The 20,928-nt window shown below is 40.7% G+C and overlaps 1 protein-coding gene across 1 annotated transcript in view; it reads right to left on the bottom strand.

The window, feature by feature from the left end:
• LOC311237120 (AP2-associated protein kinase 1-like) overlaps positions 1-20,928 on the bottom strand; it is a gene marked incomplete at its 3' end in the record, with an annotated part of 173,044 nt that overhangs the window by 74,477 nt on the left and 77,639 nt on the right. Inside the window, exons 15-18 of the mRNA XM_084324926.1 lie at positions 19,834-19,935; positions 19,201-19,296; positions 18,098-18,205; positions 6,133-6,306 (exon numbers count right to left, since the gene is read on the bottom strand). Of these exons, the coding sequence (XP_084181052.1) occupies positions 6,133-6,306; positions 18,098-18,205; positions 19,201-19,296; positions 19,834-19,935 (480 nt within the window). The remainder of the gene's footprint in view (positions 1-6,132; positions 6,307-18,097; positions 18,206-19,200; positions 19,297-19,833; positions 19,936-20,928) is intronic.

The raw sequence follows: 20,928 nt of genomic DNA, 5'->3' as shown, positions 1-20,928 counted from the left end.
CCCCCATCTCTCTGAGTGGTTGTCTCGTAGTGTTGACCAAGGTGGTGGATGTCTCTGGGTCTTAGCCAAGATTGCAGTGACTGTTCTACGTGCACCACCGAGGCCGTGGATCAGCTTCTTACCATCTTCTGTCTGTGGTCTGTCAACATTGAGTTCATTGCTGGGTTAAGTGCTTCTATTCTATTCACATAATATGCTTACTACATATATCTATTCTATTCACATATCTGCTTACCACATGTATCTATTGTAGAGCTGGGCCGTTAACGCTGTTACCGGGCTAAGTTAACGCCGGACTATTATCGTGCGATAATACAATTGACGCCGTTAATCTATTCTCAAAGTTGGGCCTCCTCTCCTCTCTCTGTCTGTCTGTCTGTCTGCACGAGAAGCGAGCCACAGCGACTCAGCGAGCCACACACATACGGGTACTTAAGGGAGGGGCCTGTCCGTGGCTCCGTGTTGAAGCCACACAGACCGAGCTCTGCGCTCATCATGGCGGAGAGAACAAAACGAAAGTCTGGGTACACTTTACGAAAGTCAATGCCGACAACGGACGTTGCCACAAGTGCAATAAAACATTTGCAAGTATGGGTGGCAATACAAGCAATTTGTCAAAACATCTGTTGTCAAAACATAACATTAGTCTGCAGAAATGCGCCGTTTTAGACTGCTTTGCTCGCAGTGTTCCATCTCCATCCACCGAAATCACACATTGGCCCATGCCTACTAGATGCAAAGGATATCGGTTGTCCAGCTGCTTTTGTATGTTGTAGTGTTGTCACAATAGCAACATTTTGACTTTGATACCGATAGGAAAGGTAATGGAATATATTATTAGATGACAGAACATGGACAATTCTTTATACAATTCTTTAATTAATACAAATATTTTGACACTGTTGAAACGTAAATAATCCAAAATAATAAAATTATTCTGTTACAGCTGCTGAGCTATATACTATAGCTAATGTCCATCAATATCTTCCTTTTGAATGAAATAGGTTCAGGAATCAGGATTGTTAGCAGAGAGAGAGAGAGGGAGAGACTCAGCCCCCCTTCCCTCACTATTAGATGCCTGTGAGCGTTCCCAGGGATAGCCTAGTTAAACAGCGTGACTCGCGAGAGGAATTGTCACAGAGCTGTCGAATGCAGGGCTGAATAGCTAGATGTCATATGGCACTTTCCCACTGCATGGTACCTACTCGACTCTCACTCTACTCTGCCTGTTAGCATTACGGCTAGCGCATTTGAGCTAATAAGGCACTGGTTTCATAGCTTGTGGGTCGCGTTGAAGATGACGTCATGGCGCCCTCACTATGACGACCAGCTACTGTACACTGGGGGGGTATTAATTGCAGTGGAAAACGAACAAAGTACCAGGTACCAAAAGCGAGTAGTCGAGTCGAGTAGGTACCATGCAGTGGAAAAGTGGCAATAGCTTCTAAAATTGAAGGTCTGCGCTGCTCTGTGTCTATTATGAAATGACAATGCGCGTTGATACGCCCTAGAGGTTTGTACAGGCCTGAAATTTAGGCCCTAGCCCGGCCCAAGCCTGTAGCATTCAGGCCCGGCCCTACCCTGACAAGTTAAGCAATTACTCTGCCCTAGCCCGACTTAAGCCTGAGGCCAATATTACTATGTGATGACAGACACATGTCACACACACAAATGCTACATTACGACAAAAAATGCACAATGCAATAACGACATCAATCCGGTTTTAGAACAAAGCATAGCACTATCACAGCCACAACTTTAGTTGTAATTGATATAGTATCCAACCGTGATCATGCCACCATTTTTGTTGAGTGATTTATCCAACAGTTGATCATTCTTCTATTGCAAAGGTTAATGAATGTTGGTTTTGACACATTTGCCTGAAAATGGTTTAAGAGCCATCTGTCCGAGAGACTTGTGTGTCTATTCGATTTTGTTAATTTGAGATTATGCGCTAATTGTTTTAATTAAGTGCCCCTTAAGTGTCCCTCTGTAAATTCAAGTCATAAGTAAATTGTTATTTAAAATGTTTATATTAGAAGGCAATTATGTCTGTTTAGTGCGCATGATATGGTAAAAGGTTTATCAATCAAACTTTAATCAATCCCAATTCCCAACGTTTTCAATATTCCAACCCTAGTCATCCTCAATGCCAATTTCCTGTGGGGTTCCCCAGGGCTCTATATTAGCTCCTATTATTTTTTCAATCTACATGCTTCTGCTTGCAGGGTATCTGCAGGTTTAGCCCAGTCAGATTTAATGCTTTTTAAGACTTTTTAATGCCACTCAGAATTAAATTTAATACCAATTTCACAATAACAAAAATCATGCAACGACACCAATTAGTTTAAGTTTAGGGACACATTGGTCCACAGATGTTTATTAAAACATAACTTGGAAACTTAAAAATCTTGAACTTAAAGGAGTAACTGGATTGGATGAATTTCAACAAAGGGGTGACCAAACATAAATAGCAAATATAGCTATACAAAATATACCAGGGGCCAAGCAGCCACTGTCAGAACACATAACTATTACCACCCTCCCCAGGGTATCAAAAAAGTCAACCAACAAACAAGATTCTTGTGCCGGATCTCCTCTCTGGTAAACAAGAATACCCTGAAGACTCTAACAGGAGCACTCATTCAAGGGTACTACGACTATGCTTGCACCTCATGGTACCAAAGCACCTCAAAGGCCCTAAAAACAAGATTACAAACATCACAAAACAAACTGGTCAGACTACTGCTTAACCTCACTCCTAAAACCCACTTTACCCCTGCCCACATTCAAAACCGCTCTTAAAGAGCACCTACGGGAGGCTGCAATTAGAAACTGGGCACCGTAAATGTCCAAACCCCCCCCCCCCCCCATCCTAATGTACAGTCTCCTCCCCATCATATGTATATATTTTCTGTTAGGATCTCTGGGTAACAGTACTGTATATTTGCATATCGTATATGTCACAATTGTAACACTACAGTACTATATAGTATACCTGTATGTCATGTATGTCCCTATGCCATTAATGTCATGATGTCATGTATGTTGAGTATGTCATAAATGTCATGTCACTATAATTGAAAATGGGGGACCCTGATGTAAACAAGACACACGTCTTTCTCTGGTCTGCATCCCCTTAACAATTGTGTGTATTGAGCCGTACTGTATTGTACCCATTCTGCAATCTGTTAAATAAAGTTTTCATTCATTCATCCAGTTGTTTTGTTTTTGTGGTTTTGGTTGAATGAATGAATACTTTATTTAACAGATTGCAGAATGGGTACAATACAGTACGGCTCAATACACACAATTGTTAAGGGGATGCAGACCAGAGAAAGACATTTGTCTTGTTTACATCAGGGTCCCCCATTTTCAATTCATAGTGACATTTATGACATACTCAACATACATGACATTTATGGCATAGGGACATACAGGTATATAGTACTGTACCGTTACATTTGTGACATATACGATATGCAAATATACAGTACTGTTACCCATAGATCCTAACATACATGGGAGGATACTGTACGTCATTAGGAGGGGGTGGGTGGGAGGAAGAAATACATAGTGGGTGAAGCTCTCATCGATCGAACATAAACACAAACGTGTCCTTGTTTACATCCGTGAATAGATTATTTTCAAGTTAAGACCTCAGCTTCAAGCTTTGGCGTGGAGCCGAATGTTATCCGGACTTCTGTTGGTGCAGATGTTAATATAGTCCTACCTGAGATGGCGCAGCTGGTGTGGAGGCAGGGGCCGAAAATAAATGCGAAATAGTAGTTTGCAGGCGGTTTTTGCAGAACGCTCAGCATGTGCGACGCGACTGCTCTTTTTTTTTTGCAGCGGGGCTTGTGATGGTATTTGACTGGGACCAACCATCGCGCAAACAGTGGATTGTAGAGCAGTTCTCGTTAAATTGGCACTTTCCCATATTAACGAGTGCAAATGCTAAACTAAACTAAACTAAACGTAACGTTAGCGTTATCGCTTCGCCTTGCTAACGTTAGCTATACTCCGTTGGTTCCCCGGCCAACACATTACACAAGGAGTTGTGTTGGTTCCGCCCCATTCCGGTCTGCGTGATTCTACAACACGGTCAATGAAAAGTCAAACTTTATCTCCCGTTAACCGTTTTCCTCCAGATTTCATAATAAAACATAAGATGACATGGCATTTTATCTTTCCTTTCTATGGCATTTTTAAGACCTCTGAAAATGGATTTAAGACATTTTAAGACAAACTAAGGCCTTAATTATTGATAAACAAATTTAAGACCTTTTAAGACTTTTTAAGGATCCGCGGACACCCTGTGCTTGGCTGAATAATGATATAATATCAAATGTTATTGTTACGCATATGACACACCTGTACAGTATCTCCCATTAACCCTTTGAATGCCCAAACCAAGTTTTCTCTGGTTTACCTCCCGCGGGTTGAATGCCCATAACGAGAATATTCGTTTTTTCTAGTTTATTTTATTTTTATTAGCGATCTGAATTAATATTTCATCAACCGAGTCTACCGTTGGTAAATCAGCCACCCCCGGCGCTCAGATGTGAAAAAAGCGCCCCCTATCGTCTCCCAGATGGTAATTCACCCTTTTGGATTGGATTCAATGAAAATGCATGGGGAAAAAAGACCCGGACTCCACATTTTACTTCTCACGCAAGCAACCGGGGCCGATCAGCTTCATGCTGGACCATCAGAGCAGCGGGGATTATGTGTTTTACTGTATACACGTGGATCAATAAAAGGATAGATTTTTGGAATGGTCGATCAGGAATTGGAATCATCCATTTGGATACCATCTGATCTCGGGTAAGGAATCTATTTGACCAGTATTAGGATAATCAGACCTTTTTTCACAGAGATATAAGCTTTCCCCTATATGTGATATGGCTGTTTTGACTGTGCGAGTGATCAGGAAATAAGATAATCGATTTACAGCTTGCGGCACCAGCGTGCATATGTACACATATACTATCGATAATCTAGCGTTTATTTGAAAACGATTCATAAATAGGCCGAACAATGACAACGTTCTAGAATATTACAGTACATCAGCGTTTAGCAGGGATTTTTTTTTTTCTTCTTGAAAACGAGGGCTTTTCAAAATGATATAAAACGGAAAAAGAACCGATAAAAAAACAATGTGCTTCGACAATGTTGACTGGAAATGGGTCATTGATAATGCGACGGGCAGATTAGACACATAGCCATAATTTAAAACATAGATTAGGCGATATTAACGTTAACATTGAAGTGGTGCTGGGCACTCAAGCACTAAATGTGCGCCCCCTGCTGGGCATTCAAAGTGTTAAAGCCAAAGCAGAGCAGCCCGACTAATCTCAGAGACTAATCTCAAAAATCAGATTTTCAACCAATTCTTCAGGTTTGAAAAACACATGAAATCCTGGTTCTATCAGAATGAGTGGATATGCCTTTTTGGGGGGGGGGGATATGCCTCTGTGTGTACACGCGACGTGACTGTGAATGAGTGAAACCGCCGTTGCCTTTAGAGTATGAATAAAGGTTTGAAATTAGATTATATCCACTTAAAATTATTTTAAGATCAGACTTTTCTGTCCTTTATTACTGACCTGGAGACAGTAATTCATGCTGTCATATCCTCCCAGTCCCATCTCAAGGACCTCCCATCTCAAGGACCTTTTGCAAGCTGTAATGCTTCTCTCTCCCACCTCCAGCCTAATAGGCCAGTGTCTCCAGCCTTTGAACACAGTGCCCCCAGCCATATAGTATAAGACAGTGCCTCCAGCCCTAGGCCAATGTGTGCTGCAGCTTGTGCAGAATGCTGCAGCAAGGCACCTGACTTAAACTAAAAGTGGGACCACATTACCCCTGGTGTCCCTCTGGTGTCCCTTCACTGGCTCCCTGTCAGATATCGGGTTGACTTTAAAATGCCCTACCATATAAAGCATCTTTAACCCCCTCTCTACTTCTGAAGTGCCTTTGAGCAAGGCACTAAACCATCAATTGCTCCAGTAGAGCCGCTAATTACCCAACCGTGTCAGATTGTGGTTATACTGGGCAGCTCCCAGGTGTGAATGTGTTAAACTATATAAGTTGCTGACAAACAGCATACATGCTCAGCTAATACAGTACCTGCAACAGGCTGTGTGGGCTCTCCCCCAGACAGAAGACTGAAGTCATCCAAGATAGAGGCAGCAGAGGTGGGAGCAGAGGAGAGAGAGGAGGCAGCGCTGCTCCCTGCCAGAGGTGCTGAGGGTCCTGAGAGGAGGGAGCAGCCCAGCAGGGAGTCCTCTCCTGTCAGTGGGTCTGGAGGAGGAAGGCAGCAGAACACAGGAGTATGTTAGCTGTAGACTTTAAAGGGGAACTCCAACATTTTGGGAAATTAGCTTATTTAACATCTTCCCTGGAGTTAGACAAGAAGATACATACCTTTTTTGTCTCTGTGCGTGCATTTTAGCTTTGGGAATAGACGCTCCGTTAGCATAGCTTAGCTTCATCACTGGAAGTGAGGCAGGACAGTAGCCTTACAGTGCCTTACAGTGTATTGCAAGGTCTGACATTGACCAAATTTGATATGCATGACCTTGGTGGGCTCTAGGTCAACTCCTGAAAAGGGGGTCAATGTCAGACCTTGCAATCAAAAGTTAGGGGGCGCACTGAAATTATGGCAAGGGTTATTAGGCCCCTAACTTTTGATTGCAAAGTCTGACATTGACCCCCTTTTCAGGAGTTGACCTAGAGCCCATCAAGGTCATGCATATCAAGTTTGGTCAATGTCAGACCTTGCAATACACTGTAAGGCACTGTAAGGCTACTGTCCTGCCTCACTTCCAGTGATGAAGCTAAGCTATGCTAACGGAGCGTCTATTCCCAAAGCTAAAATGCACGCACAGAGACAAAAAAGGTATGTATCTTCTTGTCTAACTCCAGGGAAGATGTTAAATAAGCTAATTTCCCAAAATGTTGGAGTTCCCCTTTAAGCAGATTTGTGTATTGGCACACCCCCTAAATGTCAAAGCTCTGTAACTTGGGTGGTGTAGAAAGATCTGACTTTCTGACTAGTAATTCCCACTTCCTTGGGTTGTTCATGTTCAAGTCCCAAGGAATCGTCCAAGTCAAAGAATCAGCCACAAAGCACATAAGACCAAAGCTGGAGAGTGAATTTGCCTTGCACATCATCTCAGATGCAAAGGGAAAACTCCTCCTCTATCCAGATAACCTGTCCACGAATGGACTTGCCAAAGAAAACCAGTCTTTTAAAGGAGCACGCCAATTTTGGGGGAAATTCGCTTATTTGCCATCTACCCCAGAGTTAGACAAGCAGATACATACCCTTTTCTTCTCTGTGCATGCAGTAGGAGCAGGAAGACTCGTACCGTTAGCCTAGCTTAGCGTAATCCACTGTAAGTAGGTTAGTCCAGCTAGCCTAGTTCCCAACAGTCACGAAATACACTCCAAATACAACGCCAAAACTTTCCTGTAAACATGTTGTGACCTGTGTATTTCCCACATGGAGAAATACAAATGTTATATTAGATTTCTTTTGTTTTTTTACATACTAAAAAATACATAAAAGATTTGGGCCAAACCACTGCTGCCTGGGCGCAGTGATTTCACGTATCACCTGAAAAGCTCTGTTTACCAGAACGGAAGTTACAACAGGGATTTTCTGTGCAAGCAAAGACAGTCAACCCAGTCCCTGTCCAACCCATGCCCACTGTTGCCAAAACAAAGCAGAGAAGCATCGACTCATCCCAGCCAATGTTACCAACTTACAACGCTGGACAACGGGTGGGGCCACCACAAAGCTCGTTATGGGGTGAACTCTATCTTAAGTACACACAGATCATGATAGCCTGACTATAATCAGATCTTGACATAGGCCTATTCCCATTAATAATGATACTGTAACTGCTCTTACAAAAATAATTAGTGACCTCAGAATAAACTCTGATGCAAACAAAGTCTCAATTCTCGTTCTATTAGATCTAAGCGCAGCGTTTGACACGATCAACCATGATATCCTAATACATCGTCGGTCTTTCTGGTTCAGAACATATATCAAAGGGAGAAAATATTACGTCAGGCTTGGAGATCATTCTTCTGAGAAACATGACACCTACTTCAGAGTTCCACAGGGGAGCTGCCTTGGTCCATTATTATTCTCACTATACATGCTGCCACTCGGAGACATCATTAGAAAACACAATGTATATTTCCATAGTTACGCAGATGACACACAATTGTACATCTCTGCTGAACCAAATGATCACACAGCTATTAACTTGATTTCCGCCTGTCTCTTAGCAATAAACAAATGGATGACGAACAACTTCCTGAAATTAAATGAGGGCAAAACTGAAATCCTACTAGTCGGCCCTATAACAAAAAGAGAAATGTTACAGAGCAATATGGGGCAACTTACTCCTTGGATCATACCCGAAGTTACAAGTCTTGGTGTTATAATAGATTCAGACCTAAGCTTTAAATCACACATCAACAAGGTGACAAAAACATCATTTTTCCACCTTAGAAACATAGCTAAGGTACGGCCATTTATAAATCAAAAATACGCTGAAAAACTGATCCATGCCTTTATCTCAAGCCGACTTGACTACTGTAATGCACTCCTCACTGGCCTCCAAAAAAAAACACAGAACGACTCCAACTCATTCAAAACTCGGCAGCTAGGCTACTAACTAGAACAAAGAGGAGAGACCACATCAGTCCAGTATTAGCTAACCTACACTGGCTTCCGGTAACATTTAGTATTGATTTCAAGGTCCTCCTCCTTATATACAAAGCACTAAATGGAACAGGACCAAGCTACATTGCAAATACTCTCTAGTCAACTATGTGCCTCCTAGAACATTGCGATCATCTACTACTGGTCTATTGAAGGTTCCAAGCCACAGTCTAAGGAAAATCGGGGATGCAGCCTTTGCAAACTATGCACCAAAGTTATGGAACACACTACCTATGGACATTAGGGAAGCTAGATCTCTTAATATTTTCAAAAATAAGCTAAAAACTAGGGCTGTCAGTTTATCGCGTTAATTAGATTAATTAATTACACAGCAAATTATGGCGTTATGAAAATTAACTCAAAATGTATTTCATCTCATTCATTCCATAAGAACATAGAATAAACATTTACAAACTTTTTTTTTTAAATGGGCCATTTGCATGTTCTTGGTATCTGATTCTAGGGACATCTATGGATCTCAGGGAATGTATTCTGCAGTGTCAGAAATACTGTGTCTGTTACTAGGCTTGAGTAAATTGTAATGAACCAAATGAGAATATCAATTCAATTCAATTATTTAAAAAAAGAAATTGTGTGAATAACACCATGCAAAAATTTACCAGACCTGAAAAATCTAAGCAAATGAATAAAGGGAAGATGATGATGGTTTTGTAGATACAGTACTGAATTCTGCCATCCGGACACATGCTATATGAAATATGATTATAGAATATAAAATATCAGGGCTAAAATGGTTATGCGATTAAAATGCGATTAATTAGATAAATTAATTACAAATCCTGTAATTAATTAGATAAATTTTTTTAATCGCGTGATAGTAGGGTCATCTGTGGCACTTCCGTGACCGTGGAGAGCGAAGGTCCGTTTCTCAATGGATTTGTCATCTAGGAGGGTTAATAAACAAATTTAGCCGGGGTGTATTTTTTTTAAAAGGCAGGGAAAATTCGTGACAGACCAAAATCCAAAATGGCTGCCGTCGAAATGAACTTTCTAATGGTTTGACCTACAATGATGCACAATACATGGTTTCATAGCTTATTTCGATCAAGGAATACATATTTGGTGTTTATATAATGATTTTACCTATTGTTGACCATCAAATGCAAGATGGCTGCCAATTTTGAGCTCCAAAAGGGATTTCTTTCAAAATCGTCACAGGGCCTTCATATTAGGCTCTAATGAAAGCTCTGCTCATGATGAGTTGCGTTATGGACAGAGGGGATAGGTGGGTATCTTCCACCATACTCCATCCATCTGTGAAAGTCGGAGACATGATCACCCCTGTTTGCTTCAGCAGGGTGGGTTATTGGCCCCAGATGCTGTTTCCACAAGGTTGTCTGACTGCTTTGTCTGACCGCTCACCCTAGACCTGTCCGGTTTGGCAAAACCTGCTAGGAGTTTCCTCCTACTGGCATAGCTCTCAGGGTTCACTGAGGTACTCAAGCTCCCTTACTATAACAAGGTGAACAGTCAAAGGGGAGGTGTTTTTTCTCTCTCTTTTTTTTAATATATTTTTGTAACTTTTGTATAACTATGGTGCTTCAACAAATAGCACTCCAAAATAACTAGTAGCTTAAGGGCCTTACGGGCAGATTTGGAGGCAACAGCATCTCCCTCTGGCTGACACAGCAACTGAACCATGTAATGTCAAACTGAAAATATAATTGTTAGAATAAAACACACTAATGTTCACATCACAATATAAAAAAATAAAGGAAATAAGGGTGGAGAAAAAAGGCTGGTAGAAAACACAAAATACAGAGTAGGGATGGATATAAAGTAAGCTAAGCAGACGATATAACGTAACAACTATTCTTCATCAGAATTTGTTGATTCTCCACACTGGCTCCATTCATCATTACTGCTACTCTAATCTGAGCAGTCATGAGATGTGAGCTGCTGGGGCAAGAGGGGAAGGGTATGACGCACTGGCCGGCACTTCCCATTCACTAGTTCCCAGCCATGACCAATGGGGGAAGGATGTTCTTGAAGGTTGTAATGGAGCTGGCAATATGTAATGTAGTTTGTCCTTTCCACATGAAGATCCAAGGAGTCCTCATCAGGTGGGAGACGAATCGTACACTTCTTCAATTTGTGCCACTTGGAAGCTCTGGCCTGGCCACACGTAACATCTGCACTCTCAGCGTAAACAATTGAGAGGACAAATGCTTTCATATCCGCTCTCACTTCATCTTTCAACTCCAGACTCTCACCTACTCGTCCCAGGAGCTCTCTTGCCTCAGGAACAACCATCACCTTCTCAAACACCTTTTTCTTTCCATGGCCATAGAAGCCTGAGGTGTGATCACTGCCAGTGATCACATGGAGAGGTATGATGATGTCTGCAACCTCTTCAGAGAGCATTGCACGGCAGTTGATAAATGCATTCTTCCGCTTGATCAGCAGATCACCTCTGATTTGTTGCGAGACATAAGCTGCTTGGACAAACACGTCTGTGTCTCTGCAGTCTAGAACAACAGGTCCAGTGTAGTTGGTGGTCCTCACCTTTGCATAGGCGGAGAGCAGCATTGTATCTGCCTCTGGATGTTTGAAGACATACTGTATAGTTTCCATTAGGCACGCCAGTGATGAGGTTGGTTGACACTTCTCCCTCACAGTATATGATATCACCCTGCACTTGACCAACTTGTGTTTTCACCTGTTCTTTCACAAGTTTTTGTGACCATGTTGACCATGAGTTCACTGGATTCAGCAGCACCTGGGAACCTGTCTTCGGGTTTTGGGAAAACATTTGGGACGTGTGGATCACAGTAAGCTGTCAGTAGAGCCTCTTGAGTTTCAGTCAGTGCATTCCGCAGAATGTTGAGGTTCTCCTTGATGTCTTCCGATAGTTCTTGTGCTCAAGCATCTTTGACAGTTGATTTTGGATAATAACCTCTCTCAAGAGCAGGATGCACCGCACTCCCCGTCTGTAGTGCTTTCCTCCTATTGCTTGGTCTACCGACCCCTCCACTACTACCCCTGCTGTAACCAGAGTGTCTGCCATTCCAGAGCCCTTGAATCTCTTGTAGATGGCATAAATGTAGGACATCAGCTGGTGGAAAGCTCAGAGGATTGGGATGATGTCCTTGAACATTTCTGGATTCTCCGCCTTGAGCTGAGTGATCGTCTTGTAGGTGGGCAGGTCACCAACAAGAAAGAATGGAATATTCTTCAGTCGCATGGCCTCCACATGTTTCACCATGATGTCATTCACCACTGACTTGCTTGGAGGTTCATTGTATGTTGTGTGGTAGTAAGGCTTGCTCTTGTTGGGTGGTGGATGACAGCAGGACTGGGCACCACTGTATCCTGGAACTCGCTGCTCTTCAGGTGGTGGTCTTGTACCATGATTGTCTACACAAGACAGTGCATGTATCACAGAGCGAGCACGCTGCGGAGCTGACCCATCCACTGGTGGATATACCCTGGGACAAACAAGTGGCTCACTCTTGCTACCAGGGGGGCATCTGTACTGGCAAACCTGTCATTTCTGCACACTCTGCTTTGCTGTGCAGAGATTTCCTTCTTCTTGGTGAGCGTTCCAGCAGTCTCTTTGCCTGGTTTCTTTTCATAGCTCTCTGGCTGCACGTACATGACATTTGTTCGATGGGCTCCTGTAGAGTCACCTGTCATAGTGTCAATCTTGAAGTCGTCATTGTCGATGATCACGATAGCTGGCTTGCTGTCTGCGATCTCCTGTGGGCAGTTTGCTGATGCCTCCATATCCATCAAAGCCCAGTGGTCATAGAGGAGCAGTGTATCTGCATAGCTGATGCAGACACCACTCTTGTGCAGTGTCTATTAGATCTTTACTCCTTGTCATGCCATGGACATTTATGCCTATGCATAGCATCATCTGTCTTGAAGACTGTGTGGTGGATATGCTTCATCCAACAGGCATAGTGGTACATTATATAATTTGCGTAAGGATCTGACAGTGCTGTCGTTGACTCAATTAGTCGTGTGAGACGATCCCTGAGCTCCTCATCTTCTATGAGGATTGTGTGGCGCTTGAAGGAGCGGTGTGTTGACGGTGTGTTGATTCTTAACAGCTTGCCTTGTTTCCTGTTCGGGTGCCTCATGTCCGTACCTTGCATACACCACACACATTTTGTTTTGTCATGGAGAGGCCCACCCACTGACAAACGAAGGTGCTTTGGTGATGGTCCCTCTGCCTCTTCATCACATAAAGCACTCTGAGAAGGCATTTCAGATCTTGAACACTGAGCATTTTTACTTTTGTTGTCTTTGCGTCGCCTGGCTTGCTTAACACATTCCCTGCCACGCTTATATCCATCAATGTATGATCACTGCCACCAGTCTAAGCCTATGGAGATGTTTACCTTCTTTGCAGGGCTATAACTTTTTAAATTGTATTGCTAAATTGACATTACTATGGCCCATTCAACATCGATTATCTATCGTTCAGGATGTGGGAACGTTATACTTTTTCATTCATAGATTCATATGAAAATACCGTCTAGAATATAAATATGTTTTTATCGTTTTTCTGCAGTAATTCCTAGAACGTGATTTATAGGCATAAACGCATATATAGATTATCAACTGCCGTTTGTTGGCGATACACGCTATATTAAAAATTTCAACTGTACATGATCCTAAACGTTATGACTTATCATGCGCGGATGAATGGGGGGGGGGGTCGTTTATAATTCCGTGATCGTCAGTAAATGCTTTATGAAAAAAACTAAATTTAAGATTTTTGGCAATCGAAAACTAGATGAAAATATAGCACTGACCATAGATGGAGTTGATATAGAGAGAGTTAATGAATTTCGTTTTCTTGGTGTGATTATGGATGATAAATTAACATGGAAATCGCACATAGGACATGTTAAAAAAAAGATGTCCAAGAGTATTTTTGTTATGAATAAAGTAAAGGATGTGTTAAGAGTATGAGGCAATGAGAACACTCTACTGTTCACTCATCTCACCTTATATCAGTTATTGTGTTGAAGTATGGGGCAATACTTATGGGACCAATATAAAACCATTATATATACTACAGAAGAGGGCTGTAAGAATCACACATAGTGAGTTATCGAGAACACAAATACATTATTTATTAAATCTAGAATAATTAAACTTGAAGACATGGTTAAGTTTAAAAAAACTACAAAATCTTTTTCATTTAGAAAGTGAGTTTAGTAGGAGAAAATACAATTTTAAACATCAGTTTACACGTACCACACTTAAACAGATGTGTCCTTCAGTTATTGGTGTAAAGTTGTGGAATTATCTCCATAGCGAGCTTAAGGGATGTAATAGTGTTTATCAATTCAAAATAAATTATAAAAAAAAAATATTTAGTCAGTATGAAAATCAAATGTGATCTGAATAGTGAGATCTTTTCTTTTCTTTTTTTTCTCTTTCTTTTATTCTTTATTCCTTATTATTATTATTATTATTATTATTATTATTATTATTATTATTATTATTATTATTATTATTATTATTATTATTATAATAAAAAAATGTCTTGTTTAACTGTGGATTGTGTGTTTCTTGTATAATGGTATAAATTATTATTTGTGTAAATTAGGTTGTACGCCGACCATTAAGTAAATACTTAGTTTAGGAATAAGGGGCAGGTAACTATAAGATTTATTCTTCTTCCTTCCTTTTGTCCATGGAATGAAATGTATGATTGTGTAATGAAGAAACTCTGATTGTATGATTCCATGTGGCAAATAAAAACTCTGAACTGAACTGTAGTATGGGTGATATATTGATCATAGCAGTTTGCATGAATAATAATAAACAAACGCGCTGAAAATGACGTCAGCGTCCTCTTACCGTTAGCCGATGAGACTAGAGTAAAAAGATCCCACTTATTTGACGGCGATCGACTCGATCCATTTCCGGTTTGTATAATAATAATAAACGCCCAAATAATCTCGATTATTGAGTTATGGCAGCGATCCATATACACAATGTGTGTCTACAGTCCCGCAACAATATGTGAGTGCTGGACGCATTTCCCCGGTGCACCGAGATCCATTTCCGGTTGCAACTCGCCGATCATCCACCAGGCGGCAGTATTGAAGCGTTGCAGAGTTGTGCAGGCTCCCACTGCATCAAACCAGGCTCTGTGAGGGAATTATGAATAACATGGCGAAAAAATGAAATATGATCTCAATAACGTCGTACGCCGTGGAATGGCAGAATTTGCATGAACTTGAAACACGTCGTAAGCCGTTTCCGGCGGTGGATGTGTTAAGCACAGGTGTACAATACAATATTCCCACACAAACCGAGACATTCCCACACAAACATAGATACATTGTAGCATCTTGTGGGGGGCTGGGAGAGTGGCATAACACATTTTCTCGCAGCAACACCAATAAATAACCACGGTTTGGATTCCTGTCAAGTTCATTCTGATATATTGATTTATTTCCATAATACAGTTCTAAAACCCACAAAGCAGTTTACTCAATAAAGTGTCTTCATATATTAGCCTGTTATAGTCAGATTGCATAAATATTTACCCATTTTCTTCAATATGAGAAACAGCATGAATGAATATAATCCTATTTTCGATTGAATAAATAGGTAGATTGTGTCTTGGGGCTATAAAATAAGGTTTGTAAGTTAGTAATGAAGTACAAAATAAAACTGGATAATACTTATTTTTTTGGGGTGGTTAGTATTGAGTTACACAACGGGTCCATTCGGACCCAGAGTTTTTGTTAACACCAAAGTAAGATAAATAAATAAGCAGCGCACAAGGGTTAAATTCAGCTCAAGCAACTAACCTTGCTAGCTTTGCATACAGAATACTATTTTATGTTAAACTATTTTTGGTTCATTATGAAAATGTGATGGGATGAACTGGACACCATATTCTCAGTAGCCTACCCTATTTAATGGAAACCCGCAAATCAGCAACTGTTGTTTACACACAAACATTGACTTTATTGACCTCAGAGATTACTTCTGTGTACTTATACTGTATATTATTCAACTCATCATGAGCAGAGCTTTCATTAGAGCCTAATATGAAGGCTCTGTGACGATTTTGAAAAAAGTCCCTTTTGGAGCTCAAAATTGGCAGCCATCTTGCATTTGAAGGTCAACAATAGGTAAAATCATTATATACTGTAAACACCAAATATGTATTCATTGAACAAAATAAGCTCTGAAACCATGTATTGTGCATCATTGTAGGTCAAACCATTAAAAAGTTCATTTCCACAGCAGCCATTTTGGATTTTGGTCTCTCACAAATGTTCCCCGCCTTTTTAAAAAATACACCCTGGCTAAATTTGTTTATTAACCCTCCTAGATGACAAATCCATTGAGAAACGGCCCTTCGCTCTCCACGGTCACGGAAGTGCCACATATTACCCTACTATGACAGCACTACTAAAAACGTACCTCTTCACCATAGCCTTCTAATACACTCCGCTGTTGATTGTACTGTAGCACTATTTTACTCTGTCCATTCTATTGCATAATTTTACTATCTATTCTATTCTACTATTTTATTGCACTGTATTATTTTACTCTGTCTATTGCTTTTTATTACAGGTTCAAAACTGTCAGGTAATAAACTGTGTGGGTATCAAACAAGAGACTGTCAGGCTTTAAAACTGTGTAGGACCCAGGCCTAGAACTGCACCATGAGAAACTGCGCCCTGAGAGGGAGGTTTGCCCTGGGTGGGAGGTTCAAAGGGTCAAAGTGGGTATCAAACAGGAGGGAAGACTGTCAAGTTTTAAAATGTGGATACCAAACAGAGAAGGTAAAGACGACTTTGAACTGTTGAACAGTAATCCAGAACTATTTTATTGCACTGTAAAATATATATATATAATTTTTTTAATCTATTCTATTCTACAATTTTATTGCACTGCACTATTGTCTATTTTATCTTACTCTTTTTATTATTGTCTATTTAAAACTGAATCAAACCATAAACAAGGTGGCCTGTTGGGATGTTAGATCCTAATGTGAAAAACTGTGATTTTTATATGTCTGCACTTTATGTGCTCTTTTTATGCCTGTCTTTTTTCTGTTGTGAAGCACTTTGAGCTGCAGTTTCTGTATGAAAGGTGCTATACAAATAAAGTTTATTATTATTATTACTGTGGGATTAAATGTATACCGGTAATTCACTTTCAATGTTAATTGTGTTTATAATGTTGTTCTGTTTAATATGTTGTTTATAAAACTCTAAGTGGTTCCTTATCTCATTGTGGTGTCCTTTATGTCCTGTATATATGATAAAGACAGACCACTTTGTGACAATATCCTAGTGGCTGTTCTTTAGAGTTATTAGGAGCCTAGTACTGCTCTTCTAATTTAAGGCTCACAATCTATCACTCAGGAAGGGCTATCATACCAAGATATAATCTACAGACATACGTAGATCTTTTCAAAAAGTATGAGTAAGCTTTGTCACCTTGAGTGGTACCAACAAGTGAAATGTTGGGTTCTGGCACATGGACTAATTGTATAAGCAGGATAATGAACTTGGGCACGGGCGTTAGGCAGTTTTACTGACCGATGCAGAGGTTGTGAAATCTCCTTCTTCAGGAGAACAGCACTGTCTGAAAATGGCCTTTTCGTGTGTTTTGCATTGTTTTTACAGAATGAGGGTTTGTCCTCAGAAAATGTTCAATATATTGTGCCTTTTCTGCAGTTCAGCTGTGACAAGAACCTTCCCTCTTGATCGAGCCATTCAAAATTGCAGCCACAATCACTGTAGCTTATAATATCTTGTATGCACGAGTATGTGCATGTGAAGAGATTTTGCTCAAATGTGCATGTACATGATGGTGGCTCATTCGTAAGTCTTCTCTTTTCTACCTAAAGTTGAATCTAAAATAGGTTTCTGACAAAAAATGTAACAGCAAGACTGCTATGCTATTGTTGGATCTCGAGTTATATTGGATCTGAAATATCTAGTCTGAAGGTTTGATCTGAATTTAGTTTGATGGTACAGGCTTGTGCACCACTGCTAGAGCCCATTGAGAACATGACCGAAACAGAGGGATATATAGGGTGCTAGACTGCTAGACTTAATTTCCTCAGCACAAAACGTAAGACACTGTATTTAGGGGGACTCAAATAACGTGTTGAAAATTACTAAAATATGTTGCCTTAGCAAAGTTCCTTAGCAGCCAGGATTTATTTGAATAAATATATCAAAGTAATGTATCATAGTAAACCACTGCCCAGAATAAATGTAAAGCATTTCCAGAGCCTGGGGCAGTGGCTCAAAGGCATGGAACATGTTCCTGGATATAGTGCTCGGTGTGTATGTGAGGCTGATGAAGGCTGTCGGAGAAACGGGAAGCTACCTTTAGCCGAGTCTTCCACGGAGCCACCAAAGGGGTCGGCCAACGACAGGAGGTCAGGCAGCATCAGGGAGGATACGTCTGGAGACGTCAGGCCTTCAATCAACTTCTCTATTCATCAGCCAAGATGGAAGGAAAGACAAGACGGACAAAAGTGATAAAATAGCGCAGTAGATGAAGGTGCAATATTTTAGGGAATCGAGCACATTACGATAAATCATATATTTATTTATTACCCAGGGACAGTGCACATTAATCAACATCTTCAGTTTCCACATCAATGTAAATGTGCCAGAATTAGTGTGCATGTCTTTATGGTGTGGGAGGAAACCAGAGTACCTGGAGGAAACCCACACGAACACAGGGAGAACATGCAAACTCCACACAGAAAGGCCCTCTTGCTGTGAGGTGCCACCGTGTCGCCCAAAAAAGCATTACATTTTTGCACACTGTTAGAATATGCCCTAAGAAAGGTTTTTAGCTATAGGGCCATCGCAGATTTGTCCCCTGGTAACCATGGCAACCATTTTTCAAAATTGCCAACACCTGCTGTTATTTTACCAGTAACTCAGGTTCTAGACCACCTAGGATGTTGATTCTGGTGTCTAATCCTACATTTACAAGGATGATGAATCCAGTGGTAACATGTATAACATGATAGCAACTACATAACTACATATATCTAAATATTAGTAACAACTTAAGACTACCATATTTATTTGTATTTAAATTTGGCCATTGCTTTGGAGAGAAAAGTTATGAGGGAATTCATAGAGGAGGAGTGGAAAATATAAAGCGAATATAAACTGAATATAAACTGGCAAAGAAAGTATCTGCCCAGAGACTCCGAAAAACGAATAGCAACTAGGGCTGAAGCAATGAGTTGACGTCTTTGCAGTGGAAATGGCAGACGTTCAAAGTCATAACATGCACAACATGTCATCTAACTAGTGCACAGTGAATGAATGAATCACATCCGAAATATAAATAACTTCTCTTAATCGATACAATAATCGACAGATTAATCGATAACAAAATAATCGTTAGTTGCAGCCCTAATATCAACCATCCCAAAATAAAATATAAGTAGTCGTACGGTCCCTTACCTGCTGTATCTGATAGCTCCAGTGTGCAGAAAGAGTCTGGAACAACCAACAGAGAGGCACCAAGATCCAGGTCGGCCAGCAATGAAGGTCTCTCAGCTGGCAGCGATGAGGAGGAACAGCAGACAGGTTAGGCTCCTACAGTGCTATTTAACTCAACATGAGTTTGTCCATGTTCTTAAACCTTTCACTACCACACTACAAAGAGTTAACGCTTTCACTACTACAATACGGAAGGTTAACATTTCACTACCACACCACACTACACACGGTTAACCGTCTGTAGTGTGGTAGTGGAAGCGTAACCTTCTGTAATGTGGTAGTAAGATAAGATAAGATAAGATAATCCTTTATTGATCCCCTTGGGGAAATTCTGGTGTCAAAGCAGCATGGGGGGGATACAGGGTGGGGGGATGCATAGTAAAAGGTTAAACCTTTCTTTTTCAGTTTGATCGCATTATATTACATATTATGTATCTTTTCAACAATTCTATATGACTTCATTGAAACCGTGGAATATGTTTTGCAGTTTGTGACTGCAATCGTGACTGTCGTGGGGCCTACAGTATACCCACCCCTATCTCATTCAGTACTTTGAAGCTACTGAACCCATGTGGAGGGCTGTTCTGTTCTCACCAGTGTGCTGTGGTGCATTGTCCCCAACAGGTCCAGTTGGCGAGGCCAGCAGACCAGGGATGAGCTCTTCAAAGGAAGGTACCTCCGTGTCTGTGGGCATGTCTGATAAAACACAGAAACCAAGTTCTATAGTCTCCCAAGGTACTGGACACACAATGGGGTCCTAGACTCAAAGGGATATTTCACTTTAGTAGAACTTGTCAAAAGATCTGCAGTCTTTACAAGTAAGCTAGTGACCACTGCTGTCCCAGTCGTCCACTGTCATCACAATCATTCCAACAGTGCATATGATCTGACATTATGTTTGACAAAAAGGCAGACATCTCATAGTCCCTAAATCAATAACATAACTAAAATAACTTTTTTCACATTGAATATGTGCAGTTAGTCAGTCTCAAGTACAGTCATTGTTGCATTGTTGTTGAGTTTAATTGCGAGGACGTGGTGTGCCTCTCCTCTCCACCACTCTGCTTTGCTAGCTCTTGGAAAAAGAACAATGGCTCAAAATAATAATACTGTGTGAGTAATTGCAGGATAATTATACGTTACATGCGTAATGCAGCAGTGCAAAACAATTAATGGTGTTAGATGCAAGAGCACATTCATCTGAATGGAGAGATGTAGGACATCCTACCTGGTCAGCAACATTGTTGCAAACCTTGCCCCAGACACACCATACCAGAGGTAGTCTGATATACTATTGTATTTTAACATTCTTTAGACAGACTGACTAATAGATTTGGGGATCATGGGATGTCAGACTAGCAAGTCAGCTGTGAGATACAGGTTGGGTAGCAGATATTGTGTCTGTTACTATGCTTGAGTAAATTGTAATGAACCAAAGGAGAAAATAATTAAATTAAATTAGCAAATGAACAAAGGGCAGATGATTTACAGGGATTTTTGTAGATACAGTACTGAATTTTGCCATCCTGGACACATGGAATATGAAATATTAATATAGACTACGAGACCTATAAATTACATTATTATGGCCAAGTCATACATCATGGATTAGCCAGAGTTAAATCTGGTTTTAGTACCACCAGGCGCCCGGTACATGGCAGCAAAGACTGTGAAGTAACTTTTGTATAA

The sequence above is a fragment of the Notolepis coatsorum genome, assembly GCF_963971535.1.
Source record: "Notolepis coatsorum genome assembly, chromosome: 11".
Classification (NCBI taxonomy): domain Eukaryota; kingdom Metazoa; phylum Chordata; class Actinopteri; order Aulopiformes; family Paralepididae; genus Notolepis; species Notolepis coatsorum.
Note: the sequence above shows the minus strand (reverse complement) of the source record. Positions and strands in the feature narration are given on the sequence as shown.